Genomic DNA, 20,695 nt, shown 5'->3' with positions numbered 1-20,695 from the left:
TTAATTTATAAATAATTTCTTGTTTAATTCTTGAATGATAATTTAAGAAATATATAATAAAATCAAAATAATAAAGTTAAATAAAATTAATTTAATTTGTGGATGAGGAAGATTAAATTTAGGCGATTGAATTGTAATGATTACGCTGCTTATTTTGATAATTTTTTAGTTGAATTTCCTCTATTTATTTATTTTATTTAGTTTTAAATTTCATCATAAAAAACCCCCCATTATTTATATTTTTATAATCATAATTTAAATAATTATTCTATTAATTCTTAAGGAGACGACCTAAGTTGCACTTTATTCAAAATCTATTTTTATTAATTTTGATACTATTTAACAGTAATGTCGGTCTCATTGGAGATTTGTGGTATTGTTTTTATCTGTCCACACACATTGTCTTTAATTCATTTAATATTACTCGTGTTTTTTTTTTTATGAGGCCATGTTGATCTTTGCTTCACAACTTTTCCTTAATCAATCAATTATCTGTAAACTTTATAATTGAAATAAAATGAGGAAATAAACTGAAATCATGGAGGCCCATTGGGCTTTGGCGAGCTTAATGGTTCACTTCATATAGGAGCTAACATGAATATCAAAGTCACAGGACAACCAACGAGGGTTGGTTTTAGGGGAAAGGTTTTGACCACCTTAAATATGATGTCCAGAGTTGGAATCTATATAAATGCAAAAAATTAAATATTTTTAAAAGAGCTACTTTCCAATTAAGTTTAATAATACTAGAATTAGATCAAGTTAGATAGCTCTATAAAAAAAAAAAAAAACCCCATAGGACAACAATTTGACCATTCTCGCAATGCCTGAGCCACGCCCTTTTCTATCCTATCCAAAAATAAATAGATGTGAAAGCAATAAATCGGACACCAATAGATGCAGAATACACCCCAACCATTCTTTTCTATATATTCGTACGTTTCATTTGAACTTTGAATATAAAACTTTTGAATACGTGAAACTTCTAGTAAAAGGTGGCTTTCAACATTTATTTTTTTAAGATAAAAGTTTATATTTGTTAAATTTAGGAAAAAGCATGCCTTACATGGTTTAAAGAAAACTTGTGATATTATTTCAGAAGCATTTTTATGACCAACTTTTGCTAGCAAAACTTTTAATTTTTCTAATTGCATTGGTTATATAATTGTCTAATATTTACTACTCACATACTACTATTGAGTTGGATGCAAGTATTGTTAGAGTAGTCCTATCAATACCATTTTTAACATTTACAATCAGATCCCCAACCTTATTTAAGAAGAATTAAGTCAGTGACCTAGCTATGTTGGTTACTTACTAATGAGAGAAATAACTTTTATCTATGAACTTATATCTAATTATTTTTAATTCAGTTTTTGAAGTTTGACTCATAACAACTCAATTTCTACAGTTTTATAATTTAGAACAACTTAATCTTTATAATATTTCGGAGTTGATACATTTCAGTTCATATAATTTCTTAACTTGATAAATTACTATAACTGTGCCGTATTAAGTCAACATCCAATAACTAAATTGATAAAGGAGAGAAAGTTTAGAGACCAAAAATTATATTTTGTAAAAGAAAAGATGATTTCATATAATAACATACACCAATGTTATACAATACACATGGTAACAATGAGTATGGGACCTTTTGCAACGCGGCATGGACAATACGGGTGAGACATTAACGATCCTGTCATTTCAATTAGAGGATAATAAATAAAAATTATAAGTTTTGAAAAGGCGTAAATAGAACTATAGTGTCACTAGTTCTACTGGTTTAAATCTGAAGAAAAATGGCAGAACCAAATGGAAAAACATTGGTACACGTTGTCGGGTTAACGAAGATGATCAAGAGATTGTTTGGTGTTGATTTTTCGTTCCACCATTCACAGCTTAATCCGGATAGCGACGTATGCTGGTTTCCAGACAGCCGAGCCCACTGCCCAGTGGGTTGGGCTGTTGGCACACGTGAACCTAATGGGGCTGGGCCCACAATGGGCGGGCCCCCGATTTTCTGATGGCGCCTCGTGTGCCCCACACGCTTCCATTTCCCCTAGAACACTGAAAACACGACAACTTGCTTACCCCAAGACAAAGGGACAGAACCATCAGTTATTGAATCTCGCAGTCCCCATTAATTCCTTTGGAATTTGGATTTGTAAGAACCTTCAAAAATCAACCACATTGATTAGATTAACAACTTTTAAACTCGTGTTTTGTCATATAATCGAGAAACATACAGCGTGAGATATCCTCTTTAACTTCAAAGTTCAAATTCCATTATGTCATCAAATTTTTGCCACGCACTATTGATAGTCTCCACATCTATCAAAAGAAATCCTACCATTTTTCTAAATTTTTTATTATTAAAAATTAGGCATGAATCACATCATTATATGAAGTAATCATGTATTTCATTTCCAAATGTCGTATGCGAGTATCTAACATCATTTCAATCAAAACATACCTTGGCATTATTATTTTCATATCTTCTCTCTTGGGTTGTGTGTGTGTGTGTGGAGTACTTGTTATTGTGGACCTGCTCTGTATCAAGTTGAAAAGACTTTAACAAATGTCTATGTTAATTTAAGTTGTGTGTGTGTGTGTGGGTGTGTGGAGTACTTGTTATTGTGGACCTGCTCTATATCAAGTTGAAAAGACTTTAACAAATGTCTATGTTAATTTAAGTTGACCCATGACAGGAACCTTTTAAGAGGATAAGCTCTACCATTAACGTAATGCTGCTATATTTTCAGATGTGAAACTCGAGATTGTTAATTAAATTGATATAACTCTCTTATCAAACGAGTCAAGTGTCTGGTTGTCGTTGTTTCTCTTTTATGTTGGTCGAAAGAAGCTTAAATTAACTGGATTTTGGGCTCCATATAGACTTTAGGGTATGTGAGTCTCATAATTTAAAAAATGCTTAGAGAGTTACAATGGCACTCCCTTATTCAGTAACAAGATAGGATTCATGAGAATATATGAGTTACATTCTTTCCATCTCATGGAATAAGTTTTAATTCCACAGGCTATTATTTATGATGTGATTACTGATATGGAAAACAATGCAAGTGATCTATGGAAGATATAACAAATCAGAAAGAGGGGTCCTGCAAGGGAAGATACGGGCAGGCTAACAGCGACTGCCATATACGTCCCTACAAAACGTCTTTGTTCTCATCAATTCCCAGTTGTCGACCCTTCTCCATTTTTAGACCTTCATGCCCCATTTCTATAGCTATAACGATCTTACCTCTTTTCTTTTTTACTTTTTAAGAAGGAATTTTTATTTTCTGAAGCTGTCGGTAAATGTTGCATTCATGCTTGTCATCTCGTTAAATTTAACAATTATTGATCTTCATTTCATTTACACCTAGAAGTTATCTCACAGCACACCATTGTCCTGTTTGGTATATTTGGATTTATGAAAATTTGGATTTAAACTAAATTTTTTATTTGTATATATAAAAAATTTATAAATTTAGATTTGATTCAAATTTAAATGTATTTCATATTATTTTTTTTTTGTAATTTAAAATTTCTCTACATCCTAGTTATTTAAAATTTCAGTTTATGGTCAATTTAAAAATAGATTTAAACTCATTACTATAATTATGTTTTTCAAATCTCAACTCATCTTTTTTTCATGTGAAATTTTTTAAATTACCTAAATAAAAAATTTTAAATACATTAATTTTAAATATGAGATTTTAAATTTAAAATTCAACTTCACTGATCTAAAAACTACCTTAGATAAAATAAATTATAAAAAATTAATTAATACTATTAATTTTGAATATAATTGAGTAGGTTATGAATGTGGTATAATTGATTTTAAGTTTAATTAAAAAGAAAACTTGAAAATAAGATAAAATTATTGTTTTGTAAGAAAATATCTAAATACTTCTATTACATGCCAAAATCATTATAGACACAAAATTATGATTTTTTTTATATTTTCAAATACTCCTATTACGTGTTAAAATCATTTAAAAACTAAAAATTATTTTTTTAAAAAATACAAACATTTTATGGGCCAGTTTGTTTCAGATTAAAAAATAAATAATTTTTAGGTAATTTAGAAATTTTATAGAAAGGGATTTATTTTGAAGAGATTTTATAAACATAGATATTATTTATGTTTGGTTACAATAATAAAAAATAATTATTAGTTAATTATTTTTAAAATTTATGATATCTTTTTTTATTTTTATTTTATAAAAATAATTTATTATTATATTATTTTAAAATTTTATGATATATTCACAAATCTGCCTCTTTAAATCACTCTCCCTCATTTACTATATTAGATTATTTTTAGAAGCTAAACAAAATAACTTATTGAAATAATTAAAATTTATCTTTCTTTGGATTCTAATTATTTTCAAAAGTTTAAAGAAACATAATAAAAACTCACAAAATAAAATTTATTTTTCAAAAAATAAATCTCATCAAATAAGCTAAAACCAACAGACCTTATATATATTAAAATTAATTATGAACCTAAAATTATAATTTATAAAATAAAGTTCATACAAAATCGCATATTACACACAACTTTGCTTCCATCGGGAAGAGCTTGATGCTATTATGGCATCAAATCAAGCCGACGGTTTAAGACGGTTGTAACGGCATACATATTGAAACTATTTTCTTTTTAGGATATGCCAAAAGTTAAAAGGAAAAGAAAGAAATCGATGACAAGTAATAATCTGAGAGATCATGAGAGTATGGCTTTGCCTGGTTGGGTGTTGAGCCGCTGGCTCACGGGGTCTCCACTCTCCACCACTGAGGACAGCGACACGCCACACGCCACTCTCCACTCTCCAAAAATATGTTCGCAATTAAATTTTAAAAAGAGTAAAACAATACATGCTCCTTTCCTGCATATTCATGTGTGTATGTCTACAATTCTTTTTATCTTTTTTTTAAAAAAATATCCCTAATAAATAAATTACTTTATATTTCTTTTAGAATAAAATACCTCATTAATTAAGGATAAATATAAAAAGATGGTATTAATTTAAAGATAAATAATTAATTTATTAAAATATAAGATTCGATTAAAAATATTTTATATTTTTAAACGAAGAGAATATATATATAATATATGATGTTTTTTAAAAGTTTATTTTGTTCTTATATAAAAAGTGTCGTGGTAACTTTAAATAATTTAACAATTTTGCTTTTGTTTTCTAAAAAAGAGAAGATAGATTGATTTCCATTGTCATGACATTAATATTGATATTATTAAGAATAAAACTGAAAAATTGATATGATTTTAGGCACCCTTTTACTAAATAGTAATTTTTTATTGATATGTAAGCATTTTGTTAAAAATATTTTATATATAATGACTGATGGAGTAAATTTAAAGCCTCCTTCCTGTGTTTTCTTTGTAAAAAGGAAAAAAAGAAAAACTCAAAGACCTCAATTAGATGGTCCAGGATGAACAAGATGCATGCGAGAAATAAATCGCTGTGTTTTCCGTTGTTCTAATTCTGCTGCTCCATCTGTCTCTTTGAAAAATGGTGCTGGTTGATAGACTGTTATTGGTTTTTTTCTTTGTTTCTGTTGTGTGTTTTTTTTTTTTTTTGGGTTCAGTTGTATATTAGGTTGTATCTAATTCTTTTTAAACGTTTTATTGGCTTGGACTGTTGACTATTGTAGCTTTTTTTATGATTAATAAAATTAATTTTTTTAATCAAAAAAAATCACACAAACATTGATTTTTTTTCAAGCAACAAACATGATTGACGACTTTGTCCTTCTAATCCCTCTCACACTTCCCAATTTCCCATCTGTCTCTCAAATTTCCCAATTCTTTTCAAACCCGTCCTTAGAGTTTGAGTCCATCTTTTTTTTACTCCAAAGATTCCGTAATCGCGAAGCAACAAAAATAAATAATAAAATAATAAACCAATAACAACGCGGGAGAAGATACGCCATCAGACGAAAATGATACTTTTTACTGGATAGCGATACACTGAGTTTACAGTACAGATTTCAGATTCCACTCAAAGTAAATCGGCTTTTACTTTCTTACTAAAATAGACACAAATCTTCGGGTCCAAAAAAGCTCCACCTTATCGACGGCCTAGGATCGCCCACGTCCCACCTTTCTAGTCATCATCAACGGTCCAAGATCAACGCTTCCCAACGGGCATTCTACAAACAAACTTGGTTCACTATTCAACTATTCAACGTCCTCGCTTCCCCACGTTTAAAAAGAGGGCACAACGCCGTACTGAGTATCCAGCAACAGATCTGTTGTGGGTTCAACCGCGTTGAACAGCCGGTCAAAATCCGACTCCATCTCGGTCCGTTTAGCGAACCGCCCTTTGATCCTCGGCCGAGTCTCTGCGTAAGCCTTCCGCGACGCGTACCGTATGGTTTTCTCGAACTTCCGGTTCTTCCTCTTCTCCCTGTATCTCAAAACCCTAGCTTCTCGGTTCATGCCACTCGCCGAACTTCCCAATTGCGTTGTAGAATTACCGGCCGATATGATTCCGCTCGATTCCGAACTGTTACTTATGTTCTGGCCGATCGGGAACGAGATTTCCGACACCGTGTTTCCTCCGTCTGGCACTACTCCAACATCAACGGAAGAAGACGATACCTGTATCACCAATTCGCTTCCAAACATCAGCGCGACTTGAATTGAATTAGTACTTTGACTGAAATGAACTGATTTTCAATGATACTCACGCTTTGACGGGTAAACGACTGCGTTGGATAGTTAATTGAGGAGAGCTTCGATCTGCAAAAATCGATGTCGAAGCAACTCTCCATATGGTTCATAACCCGAGCTTGGACTGGGACTACACCATCGTTGTTACCCCCTCTGTTAGTGTCATTCTGATCGAAGGAGTTTGAGTAATCGAAATCCAGCAAAGGATACTCCATTTCCGGGAAAAACATATCGCCCGATTTGATATCCGGAACATCCATGATCTTTGGGTTGAAACTGGGATTTGAAATTAGCCACGATGCTGATTCGGATTCTTCCTGGAGGAATCCATCGGATCCAATTCCGTTATCAGTTGGAACCAGCAAGTTAAAGGCAGCAGCAGAGGATTTCGCTACAGAGTCGGCGGAATCAAAGAAGGGCTCCACGGGGACACGCTCGTGACGGCGGGCGAGCGGATTGGCGGAATGGATATCCGAATCGCAAGTGACGCAGAGCGCGGCGGCGTCGGCCTTGCAGGTGACGGAGGCGGGAGCCTGCTCGCACACCTCGCACATCCACACACGCTCGTGGCGCAAAGCCAGCTTATTGGCGGAATGAATCTCGTTGTCACAGAGCATGCAGAGGAAAGCCGAGTCGGCTCGGCAGAAAACAGCCGCTGTCGCCGATTTGCACGAGTCACACGGCTTTGGCGGCACAGTCCAGCTGCCGCTCCGAAAGCCCTTGAGGTTTCCTCTTTCGATTCCCATGCAGAAATTTTCGTTCCGGTGAAGTGGGAAGTTAGCTGAGTGGTCGGTAGCTGAAGGCGGAGAAGCTAAAATGCTTTGTGGGAAGGTTGAAACGAAATTGGTGCTGGGGCAAGGCTTTTCTAGCATCTAAGAGAGAGAGGAAATCTAGGTGATGACGAATGAGAGAAGGACACGTGGGTGAGTATTAGCCACATAGAGGAGAAATAATAGATATATATGAGTATCAATCCCTGTATTGGGGGTAATAGTTGCAATCGTGTGCGGGCCCATCGAGAGAGAGATTCATTTAGATGCACAGACGGGGCGTTTTACTGAGAAGAGGCGACAAGTTGAAGTTGGGAAGCCGCGAAACCCACATGGGATGGGACTCCCCCGCCCGCCCCCCGGGCCGGGGTTAACTATTATTTTTTCATTAACTATTTTTTTCAAGTGAATTATTTATATCATCAGACGATATAAAATCAATTTTTAACTTTTAAGAATAAAATATTTGGTAACCCATCATTAATTTTATTTGACAGACGTTATCTCAAGCTTGTAAATAACACGTGGTGTTTCATCTCAACATGTATAAATATGTAAATTTAACTATAAATTATTTTTAGATGAGCGCTAAGCTATCTCTATTATAAAAAACAGGCTATGCAACACATTCTTATCAATTTTGATCAAATATCATTTATTTTTAGATTTATGAGACCTATAACGTATCAATATTTTTAAAGAGTTTTTATCTGAAGACATCTTACGAAGACAACGTCAATAAAGTAAAAGAAATAATTTATAACTAAATTAAATTAGAATCAAGTTTTTTTTACGTATAGTAAAATCAAACTTATGCTTTCTTAGCATTGTCCTTGTGAATATATTTGGATAAAAGCTCTTTGAATCTCTCATTCTTAAATAAGATTGAAGAGACTGTCCAATTGTGCATCTCATAAGTAAAAAAAAAAAAAACTCTTTTATCAAAATTTATGAGAAGGTGTTGAATGGTTCTTTTTTCTTTTTTTATAATAAAAGCTATCCAATACTTTTCAGAAAATGATTCATAGCTAAATTTGCATCACCATGTGTCACTTGTAAGACTCACATAACATTCATCAGGTGAAATTGACGATGGGTTACTTGATGTTCTGTTTTTAAAAATTAAAAATTTATTTTACATTATTTAATAATATAGGCTATTCAGTGTTTTTAAAAAAATAATTGATAGTGAAATTTGCACTTCACTTTGTTTTTTTTTTTTTGGCCTTCTTTCTCGTTTCTTTCTCAGAAATTACTTGATTCTTTTTAGTTTTTGCCTCTGGGGTCTGGGGAAATAAATTGATCTTAGCGAGAGACTTTATTTTATTTTTTACCACTTCTGGAACAAGATGGTGCATGTGTTTTTGTTTTTTTGTTTTCGAAGAGATTCAATTTCTTGAAGAGAATTAAGGTATTTGATTTTAGGAAATCAAACAGCGATGACAATTTCTAGGTGGCGCAGAATTTTTGCATGATTTTGGGAACACATGCAATCTACCGTTTCGGGAACTGAAGCTTCTGAGTCATAGGAAAAATGCAAGAAATTACTAATTTTTTTTTTTTGAAACAGCCTAAAAAAAATAGAGAGGTGTTTATGGACTGGAAATTATATTTAAATTTTAATTAGCACTAATATAAGGGTCGTTAAGCTCCATGTCGATATAATATATATCAGATTAATAAAAAGCACTGAGCAAAAAAATCTGTAAAGATAGATCTATCGTCTATTTGGAACGAGCCTGTATCAACTTGATGTGCACCCACAATCTATCACCATAATGCCGTCCCCAACCCATGAAAGTGACAAATTTCTTATACAAGTAATATTGGACATTTACCAAGTTATATCTGAACTCTTAAATGCTTTTGCTGTTAGAAAAATAAATTAAAAAGGTAAAACTAAAATCGTATCAAAATGATATATCAAAGGATATCAAAAGAAATTAAAGAAAGAAATAGCAATTCGAGGGGGAAGAATTATACACACACACATATAACAATTCAGAATGTCTCAAGAAATGATCTAAAGAGCCTGTCTGTTGTTTTTTACGTCAAGAACAAAGCTGTGAATAAGGAAACTGACACCGAATTAAGTTTTCTGACCCAAAAAAGAAAATGAAAGTAAGGTAACTGGAGTCTGGTTTTCTAAATAAGCTAATATCAACTGCCCATGTTACAAATTAACTATCTATCGCATATTAAACACACTACACCATTTCCACGATATTTATAAATGCATGCATGATATTAATCAGTGACACGCAATCTGTTGATTAGTCTAATTAAGATTACTTTACGATCCACAAATTAATTATTATTTTTTCAGCTTTCGAATGGTAATAATGTGCAAAAGCAATTGTGTGAGAACTGGAAATATTAATGGTTCTCTACCATTTATTTCAATCTAAATAATTCCATAAAAAATGTACAAGAATTAAATAGAAAGAGCCAATTAACTTTAGAATAAAATAAATACTTCACGCTATAAACTCAAAGTCATGGCAGTGGATAAGAGAAGATAGATAAGATCATAGGACTAGTGACAGACATGAAATGCGACATACATTAAAGGTGAGGGTGTATATGAATTTGTAGTCATAATTCCAAGAAAGAAAAGTGTGGCATAATGGGTGTCATGTTCAACCCATAGAAGCCACTATGAACAAATTAAAGCGAAGCAGTAGTGCTACAAGATTGGAGAATGATCTGCGATCACCATGGACCATTTTCTTTCTCCTTTTGGGAAAGTCATATGTAATTATATCTTAAAAGACAGTAACCATGCATGAACCTTATTTTAGTATATATTATTATTAGATAAGTTAATACTAAACTAATTTTACATTCAGGTAAAAGAATTATTATGATTTGTTTCTGAAAGATTAAAGTAATGCAAAATATACTATTTCTTTATCAATAACATAATAAACTCAACACTACTAGAAAAATGTGAATCAACGAGGAATTGTCTATCCCTCTCTAAAATGTCAAATTAGTGAGGGATCCTGATTTTATAACTAAACTTATAATTAGTGAGAGAATGTCAATCACTCTCTGAAATAAGATAATTTATGAAAAAAATAGTGAGAGATTATTAATCCCTTTTTAAAATAAGATAATTAGTAAGAAAAATAATGAGGGACTGTCACCCCTCTCTAAAATTATATAATTAGCAAGGGATTTAGTAAGAGATTTTGTCCCTAGCCAGCTAATTAATGCAAAAAAATGGACTTTAATTAATTAATTATTTTCATTTAAAAATAAAAATCATATTTAAAAATTAAATAAAATATTTATAATAAAATTATTTAATATTTAATATTTGCTTTATTTCAAGTTCATTTTCCTTTAAAAAATAATATTTTTATTAAAAATATAATATAAAGAGTCATATAAATACAAATATAAATATTTTTAAAGTGTTAATAATTGAACATAAAATATAATACACATGTGTATTTTTATAAAATATTATTTAATATATTTGTATAATTAAATGATATATATTTAGTTTATCATATAGTGATTGTAAATACATTTTAATTTAACTAACAAAAAAAAGTAATCAAGGGTTTAAGTTTGTTCATTAATGTGTGATAGGTGGTGAGATATGAAGTAATAGGTGATATGATATGAATTGATACACGTGCAACTTATGATATGGCATTAAGTATTTATTTTTAAATGTAAATATGTTTAGTGATGGATTAACAAAGGATTAAATTCTTTGCTAATAACACACATAAAAACTAAAACTATTATTAATTATAATGAATTTCAACTCTGTTTTTGCCGCTTGCGCCAGCCACACTAGTGAAAAAATCAAACAAATTAAATGCAAAAAGAAAAGAACCAATGCACGCTGCACTTTGTCCGCTAGCACTGAAGGTGATTTGTAAGTTGATTAGTATATGAAACCAATTAGAATACTCTGGACCAAAAAAAAAAAAAAGCATAATTGATTTTTAATGGTCTGCCCCTGGAGCCTCAGAAGGATAATTGAATAGGGGTGAACATCAATGATTTGATTTGATTTGATTCGACGTCAAGATCAAACAACTTTAAAAATATAAATCAAGTTTTTTTGACCAGCAAAAAAATAAATCAAGTTAAACTGAATAAAACAATAAAACTGAACGAGAATCAAACTGATATTTAATAATTTAATTCAGTCGATTAATTTAGATTTGAGCTTTATATTGGGTCGCTGAAACTTGAGATAATTTTATTATTTGTTCTGCTAAAATAGACAAAGGGCAAAGCTTATATATAAAAATAAAATTAAACTTGTAAAGTAATAATAGTCTATTTTAATAAAAGGTTAGGGTTTCAACTTATCAAATTATATATTTACTTTTATTTAAGTATAAAATTAAAAATAATTAAATAAAATAAAGTAATTAATAAACTAAATATAATTTATAAATTAATAAATTATATATATGGTAATTCAGTTGGTTTGATTTATTTAATTTTAGGTCTTACTAATCGAATCGAGCTAATTAAATAAAATATTTTAAAAAAACAAATAGACTGAATAAAGTAATAAAAATTTGATTCAATTTTTAATTTTAATTTGATTTTGCTCACTCCTATTAAAAGAGTCGAAAAGGGGGAAAAATTTAATGTGATAAACTATGTGAATCCATATTTGTGCTGCGTGTATTGAATAATGAATTAATGTAGCATGATTATTAAAATTAATGTATATATAGTTTCATCACAAAATAAACGTCTCTCTTAAAAAGGATTTAAATAAAATGAGATATTAATTAGCTTAAGAAATATATTTATCCAATCTTATTTATAATTCATTTCTAACATATTTTTATCAAAATTAAAGAAAATTTTAAAGCTTATTAATTCTGTCTAAAAATTTAATAAATTTTTAATTTTATCTCTATTAAATATATATATATATATATATTACCAATACATTTTCTCTCCTTAATATTTAATATTTAATGATATATAAAAAATTATAATAAAAATTTATTGATGTGATATATAAATACGATAATTTTTTTTCCTCTATCCCATAATCTTAAACTAGGTGAGGGCCCGGGTTAGCGAATGTATCGTTGTGTTGACGTGTGACAGTGCAAATATATATATATTCCAATTGTTAGTGACTAGAGAGACTTAATATCTTGTGTTTTTGCTTAAATATAGTCAAAATGCTAAATGACACGTTAAGTACGCTGATAATGATTTGAGTTCATTAGGTTTATTGGATGTCTCTCCATTATTAGTTACCTTTTTTTTAATCCGCATTTGCAAGAACAGGTATAGATGTAGCCAACAGGAAACTAGTGAACCAGATTCAACCTTGGTCTGGTGCGTGGACGGCGTGGTAGAGTAACGAGGTGGGATGTTCGGAAAAATTTAGGATCCAAATTCTCAAAAATTTAATGTTGATTTGGCAACCTAATTTAGGAATACTTTTCTGCTTTTAGAATGAAAAAAATAAAAAAATGTTTGATAATATACTTTCAAAAAAATGTTTTGAAGAAAAAAAGATCAAAATTATCTTGGAGAATAGAACAACAAAAATATAATTTAGGTATTATGAAATTATTATTTAAAGAATAAAATAGAATGTAAAAAACACTTATTTTTTTCAGAATATTTTTTATAAAATTAATTTTTATAACAATAAAACAAAAAAAATTCAAACAAGCCTTTAGTGATAATTTTGTCTTTCTTTCTTCATCATATTTTTTACTTAATTAATAATTAATTGTCATCTGATACTGTAATTATTAAAAAAAAACCAATGTATATATACACCCTCCATCTTTTATAATACAAGACAGGCTTTGAAAGTATTTTTATTTTCAATATAAAGCAAGGTTAGAGTAATTATTTTTTAATTTCAATTTTAATAATTTATTTATTATAATTTGAATTACTAGAGAATAATTGATTCTAATTATTAACAATTAGAAATTTATATACTTTTTTAAACAATTTTTAGTATATAATTATCATGTTTTAATAAATGTGAAGTTAGTTAAGTTTATTTTAAACCCCTTCCAATACAAAAGACAAGAAAATTTCAACTATAATTTGCACATCAATAAAATTCAGTTATATCATTATTTCGTAAAAATATATAATTTTTTTCTTTTCACCTTTTCCCTAACTGCCAATAATAAATTAAGTAACACAAAGATTAAGAATGATTAATAAAAAAGTTTATATTTTAGAGAGGAGAGAGTATTAAAAATTAGATAGAGTATATATTTTCTCATTTAATTTATGAGTCACTTCTAGCATTTTTGTCAAAACAAAGAAAATCATTGAACTTTATTAAATTTGTATAAATATTCAATAAGTTTTTTTAATTTTATCCTTATTAAATATACTATTTTAAAATAAAATATTTTAATATGTAATTAATTTTTCAATATTTAATATGATCAAAACAATAGAGATAAATATAATATTTATTAATATACTTTATAAATAAGATCAAAATAAACAAACCCTCCGTATCCTATAAATTATAGCACGCAAGTACATAAATGGCGAGGCAAAAGGGTGGCCGAGGCAAAAGGTGGAACCAAAAATTAGGGGAAGAGTTTGTTTTGCGAAAGAAGAAAAAGAAAATTGGGAAGTTTTTTCTTTTTGGGTGGTCGTGTCAGGCGTTCCAACCTTGCGGGATGGATATCCTTGCCACCTCACCTCTTGGATGACTATCAAATTATTTATATAATTTATCAACATAATAATAAAAAAAATAATTTTTTAATCCTTCAATTTTTAATTCGTTTATAACTCAATCTCTCAATTATAACTCACTGTGATTTAATTTCTTAATTATAACTCACTACGACTCAATTTTTCAACTTTTAATTCGCCTATAACTCAATCCTTATTTTTTAATTTTTTTAAAAAATTTCTTATCAAATAAAAAAAATAAAAAATGTTTATATATTATTTTAAAATACCCTCCTCTTACTCATTAATATGAGATATAAGTTAATATGAAAAAAATTAACAAAAGTTAAGGAATTAATTTGTAAGCGATTCAAAAATTGAGGGACTGAGTTATAAACGAATCATAGTTGAGGGATTGAGTTATAGGCAAGTTATAATTAAGGGACTGAGTAACAGCGAGTCATAATTGAAGGACTGAGTTATAAGTTACTTAAAAGTTGGAGGACTGAAAGATTAATTTTCTCTAATAATAACAGTCAACATTAATTTTTTTTGCCAGGAATTAATAAAATTTGTATTGTGTGGACAATGTTACCCTCGTACGTGTTAGGTGATTGGATAGAGTATCAAACATGGCAATTCACTACGGGCGTGCCACATAAGCCTAGAGCACTAGGCAGTTGAACTACGCTTCCTCTTCAAGATTCTTCCAGCCCTACTTTCGTCTACCTACGTTTAATTTTCACATCTCCTTCATTTTTCTATTCCTTCCTTTGCTTTCAATCTTCATTTTTCGTCCCTTCAATTTTTTTTTTTTTCCCGATCCGACAACTTCTGACGATGGCCTTCCAATTTTTTTTAATCATAATACTTAAGTTTGTTTTGGATAGGAAATAAATTAAAAAAATAGGGAGAAAAAGGATACAATGACTGAAAATTTTTAAAAATAACGAAATCTTGCGAAAAAAGAAATTTATTATTAATTTAATGTTAGATTTAAGCAATGATAGCAAGTTTCTTTTAAAGTGTATTTTGCGTTTACACATATTGGTATTTGAGATCAAATATTTAATCATAATCCTCTCCATCCTCGTTCTTTAGTTTTAATACTTTTAATTTTTTTATTTTTTATATATTTTTTCGTTTAAAAATATAAAAGTATTATTTAATGCTTTAATTTATGGGGCGAGAAAGAAGACGACCGGATTGGAAGCACTACAATAAGATGCTCAAAATAGAATGGAGGATGACGTCGTGAATGACCTCATTGCTTGATGGGGAAATTTTAGGGATGACCAACTTACAATAATTTTTTTTAAAAAAGCGTAAAATAAATAAAGTAGTCGAAGAGATAAATTAATTTATTACAGAGTCGGTTCTGGCATTCCACTAGTGCTGCTCGGTCAGAATGAGGGTCATGTTAATGTACATTGAACTGCTCAATAATTAGCTGCTGCTATACCATTTCAGGAAATTAATTATGCCCCCTCAATTAAATATTATCATCCCCTTTCATCATCATCATCTTCTTCTAATCCTAACATTTAAAAAAAGCGAATCCTACTCACACATGACTATTCTTAATACTATATGCCAACGGATTCCAACACAATTCGAGAGTCTTCGTTAAGGCAGTCCATAAACTTCGTCATTTTATCTTATGAGTTTCACAGTTATCAGCGTATCACATTATATATTGATTACCATTGATTATGATCAATATCATTAAAAAAAATAAAAAATCTAACACGCTTTATCATCTATGAGCCATAAACAGTAAATATTTTTCAAGTTTTCTATATATGTATGTATGGGTTCACAATTTAGTTCATTTTTACTTCATTAAATTATAGTATTATATTATTTTTTTTGGTCAGATTAGATGATATTATGGACGTTGCAAATTATGAAATTCACATATTCACTCTATATATATATTATAATTTTAATTAAATAAATAAAAAATTAAAAAAAGGAAGAAGCGACTGGGGGAATTATATTGCTTCTTTGGAGGGCATTCTTCACCCCATGGCGAGCTGCTTAACGAGCAGCCCATTGCAATGGTAGATTGTCTGAGATTTAATAATTTTTAAAAGTATATGTGGAGTTTTATGATAAAAATTTGACTAAAAGATTCAAAACTGGAGCGAAGATATATACTTTAACCAGTACAAAATAAAGCAATAATAACTTCTTTACAATTATGAAGAGAATTAAAATTAGTTGAAATTTTAATATTTTAATTTAAATAATTTTTTATTTTCTACTATATCCTTATTAAAGACCATATACTCTTAAATTTTATAAGTGGTTTAATAATAACAAAAATTTTAATAGAAGACATTTTTTTCAAAAAAAATAATAATAAACAAAATTTAGTATGAAAAATATAAGGTATTTTGAGTTTTTCAATGTATAATTAATAATTTTTTAAAAATACTCTTAATTAAGAGGCATAATTAATAATATTTTTACATTGAAACACCTTATTAAATAAGGTAGCATTGAAAGAGTGAGTAATTTTAAAGATAATTAATTAATTAATTTAATGAAAGTGTAATTCAATTAAAAATGCCTAGTAATATTGAAAGTATCAAATATCTTATACTTCTTTGCCCCAAAAAAAATCTTATACTTCCTGTTTATATCTAAAATTTCATGTCATTTCATCATATTTTTCCTACATTCTAATCCATTTTGATTCATTTGTATATATTTTTATTGTCTAAATTAAAAAAAATGTACATTTTGCTTTGAGTTTGTATTCTTGACTTTAATTTGATACTTTTGAACTAATTTGTGTTATTTTGATTTAAGATTTGATTGGATGCATTTTTGAACTTTTGTTGATGCTTTTGGAAGGTTTTTGGATGAAAAAACCAAATTCAAAAAGAATAAATTTTGTTAACTGTGAATACAGTTCAAGACTGCTAGAGTCATTAAAAAGTCGCGACCTTTGTTAGTGACTTTTACCATTGTCAAAAAAATGCTATGTTTTATTTATTAAAAATTGGTTGGCTAGGACATACAAATGTTGAGAGCTCGACCCAAAACGTATTTTTCAGACTTTGAGCAACTATTTGGAGCTTTATGTGTTAGGGTTTGGGCATTGAAAGAGTTAGGTCTTAAAAATAGTTTTAAAGACATTTGAAACTCTTTTTTTTTAGTTTTTCTATTCCTTTTCCCTTTCTTCTATTATATTCTGATGTGGGTTCAAATATTTTGTGTGTTTGTATTTTTTGAATGATTATGAGTAGCTAAATATTTTGTTCTAATGTTATTTAAAACTTTTGTATGGATTAACACTATGTTCCTTATCTCTTTTTGTGATTAATGATGTGTGTGTGTGTGTGTGTGTGTTTTTTTTTTTTGACTCTTTTCTTAATGCTTCTAAGATTGATATTTGGATGTTAGGTTCACTTGATTGATACTTGAGAGGGCTAGGTTGAATGTAAAACTTGGATAAAATAGTGCAAGAACTTGATATTTGCATGTTGAATGGATGGTTTTGCCAGTAAGATAGAGATATAATTGCTAGCCTTGCATAACTACATTAGGGTTAAAGCTAAAAATTGAGTTTTATTAATTATAACAAGAGATTGGATAATTGATTTAACTAAACACTTGTTTATAACTTGAGAGAGCTTGTCTAAGTATTTTTAAAACCCTACATTAGCACTTATTTTTATTAAAAATATTTGGTGAAAAAGGTGATTTTTATGTTATGAAATATAAGAAGGATAAATAATCCTCAGTTTAAATTTGTGCTTGAAGTTTGTGAATTAATTTATTTTTTTATTTTCTAGTCTTAATTTATTTTGCAAAATCACGTTTTCCTAATTATGCTTGGCTCAACTTAATTGAACTCATTTAGTCTTTTGTTTGATAACTATTTTTAAACAAATTTATAAAGGAATGATACTTTACTTTTATTATATTACTTACTATGACATGTGCGCTTGCGATAAGCAATAAGTTTTTGGCGTCGTTGTCGAAAATTTGGCATTAAAAATATTTTGCTCAACCTTAGACTGGTAATAATAAATTTCAAAACATTGTAACTTTCATTTGTTGTGTGTTTTTGCTTCCTCTTGTTCCTTGTTGTTTTCTTGTGTTCTTGTTTTTGTGTGTTTTTGTTATTTTTCTTATGTATTCCTTGCACCATGAATTAATTTGCAATTTTTAAGGAATTGTAGATAATATCTTGATAAAAAAAGTTTGACTTTTCAATTTTATCCTTCACTAAAATTAATTATCACAATAAAATGTTTCTAGAAATTACAACTTAATTGGTGATATAGAAGAGAAATATTGAAAAAAAAAACTAAATACTATATCTTTCCCTATCCTTAAAACTGAGTAAATTTTTAGACTTTACCTTATAATTAAGACTAGAGAGAGTGTATATTTTGATTGAAGCAAACATGATTTCAAGAAAATAATGCTTGCATGTATTGAGATTTGGATTCAATGAATAGTTTAAATGCACTCATTCAATGAGTATCTCAATTACATTCATTACATTTCATCAATATTTAAAAATTATTAAGATATATTTTTCTCAAAACATTCAAAACAATATCCTCACCATCAAAACACTTCTTATCTATATTATTCCCTTAAAAAAATTGAGATTTAGTCATTTTTGAGTATTATATGAAAAAAAAAAAATCTAACAGCTGTTGAATTAAATCTACAAAGTCCCAAAGTAAAGAGAGGGAAAAGGGGAAGATCGTCAGGTTGTGAGAATTAATGGGAAGGTCGGCGTAGTTTGGTGAGGATGGGTTTGGATGCCCTGCCGTCAATGCCACAGCCTTCGGCACTAGCTGACAAATTTTAGTGACTCCCACTCCTTAGTTAATACAATCCCCATCTTCCTTATTTATTAGCACTTTCCAATTTCAATTCATGCTTCTCTATCTATGTATTCATGTTTCTATCATCAGCTTCCCTTCTTCTTCCTCGTTTTCCACAGCCACTCTCATTCATCCATATATTAACATTCCATCTACCGCCCACTCAATCTTCAATTTCATCTTTCTTTTTCCTTCCTTATTTACTTGTATTTTCAACCTAAAACAACAATACATTCAACTCCTGTTCACTAAACCTCACCATGAATGTATCTTTTCACTGTTTACTTCAACTTTTAAAATTTTCATTTATATGTGTGTGTATGTCTGTATGTATATTGTTGTTGTGCATACACATCTAGTGAGATAAAATTTAAGGTGAATCACATCTAATGCCTAATACATTATAAATTGGTTTTATAGGCCCAAAAAATGCCCCAAATACAAGTATGTTTCTTCATGAAAAGACACATTTATCCCAAATGTAAAATTTTCCAAGGTGTATATATATTCAACATAATGCCTATAAAGAACATGATAATATCCATGCATAAACAATATAATATCTGTTTGTTATACATAGTGCATTTAATTAAGGGTAAATGCTTCTTTTGATGAAGAAACATATTTGCATGTAAAGGCTTGCAAAAGTAATTTAGAATGTATTGGGCCTTATTAGGCGCAACTTTTATTTTAGGGATCTTAGGTATGATTTTCTCAAAACTTTATTATTATTTTTGTTGTATAATATTACACACACACACAGTGTGCCTAGTTTTGTGCCAAAGGTCTATTGGTCTAGTAGCACCAAAACCTCTATTCGTGAGGAAAGATTATAGTTTTTTAAAAAAAGGTCAGTGTGGTGTGGATGCGCGTCTCTTTCTTTTGTTTTTGTTTTTAATATAAAAACCGTGTTAAAAGATAAAATTGTAAATGTGCATGTGTATATATAACTATTTTTACCCCAACATCTTCACGAGGGAAATAGTTCGTCCTCATTCGATGAAACTGTCAAAGATACATGTGCGTGTTTGTTTAGTACTATAATTGCCATTTTTGGGGCCCAAGTCCAAAGACGAAAGATTTTACTTATAATTTTTTAATTATGAAAATGTTAGAAATTGGAGAGTTAGTCATGGCCACTTCCAACCTCACCACTCACGTAGTAATATAAAAGAAGCGGGGCAAATTAAAGAGAACAAAATGATAATATGAATCCCATGGGCCAAGGTTTGAGAAGGCCATTACCATCAAGATTAATTCCCACCTCTCATCAATCACGTCAACGGCCAATATTAATTTTCATCATTTTCCAATATCACCCACGCTTTAATTTCATTAAGCCTGTCACACACATCCTGCAACACTCTCATCAAGATTCTCTCATGCATCAAGTCATTGACATGTATATTTCTCATCATCTTCTATATATCTTTGACGAACTTAATTAGCTTTCGGGCTGTGTGTGTATGCCCACTTTTAATTTCATTTTTTTTTTTCATATGGTAGCCTAAATCCTGCACTGTACTCTCACTTTCTACTCTATACAATTTCCTTTCTATTTTCATGACGTCACTTGTATTTTTTATTTTCTTGCATCTTAAGAAATTAAATTGTGGCAAAGGATTTCAAGTCACTCATAATTTCTTGTTGAAGTTAGATTTTATTAATGATACAGATTCGAGATCTGTTGGCATCTGGTGTGT

General features: G+C 29.6%; 1 protein-coding gene across 1 annotated transcript; it reads right to left on the bottom strand.

Moving 5' to 3' along the window:
- Positions 1 to 5,953: 5,953 nt before the first annotated feature.
- LOC129320385 (zinc finger protein CONSTANS-LIKE 5-like) lies at positions 5,954 to 7,528 on the bottom strand. Its single transcript, XM_054965813.1, has 2 exons — positions 6,721 to 7,528; positions 5,954 to 6,631 (listed from the first exon to the last, which is right to left on the bottom strand). Exons 1-2 carry the CDS (start codon positions 7,447 to 7,449, stop codon positions 6,236 to 6,238), a joined length of 1,125 nt encoding a protein of 374 aa, XP_054821788.1. The 5' UTR covers positions 7,450 to 7,528; the 3' UTR covers positions 5,954 to 6,235.
- Between the last annotated feature and the right edge of the window lie 13,167 nt (positions 7,529 to 20,695).

The sequence above is a fragment of the Prosopis cineraria genome, unplaced genomic scaffold (assembly GCF_029017545.1).
Source record: "Prosopis cineraria cultivar Desert tree isolate PC_DT_omini unplaced genomic scaffold, ASM2901754v1 PC9, whole genome shotgun sequence".
Lineage (NCBI taxonomy): Eukaryota > Viridiplantae > Streptophyta > Magnoliopsida > Fabales > Fabaceae > Prosopis > Prosopis cineraria.
Note: the sequence above shows the minus strand (reverse complement) of the source record. Positions and strands in the feature narration are given on the sequence as shown.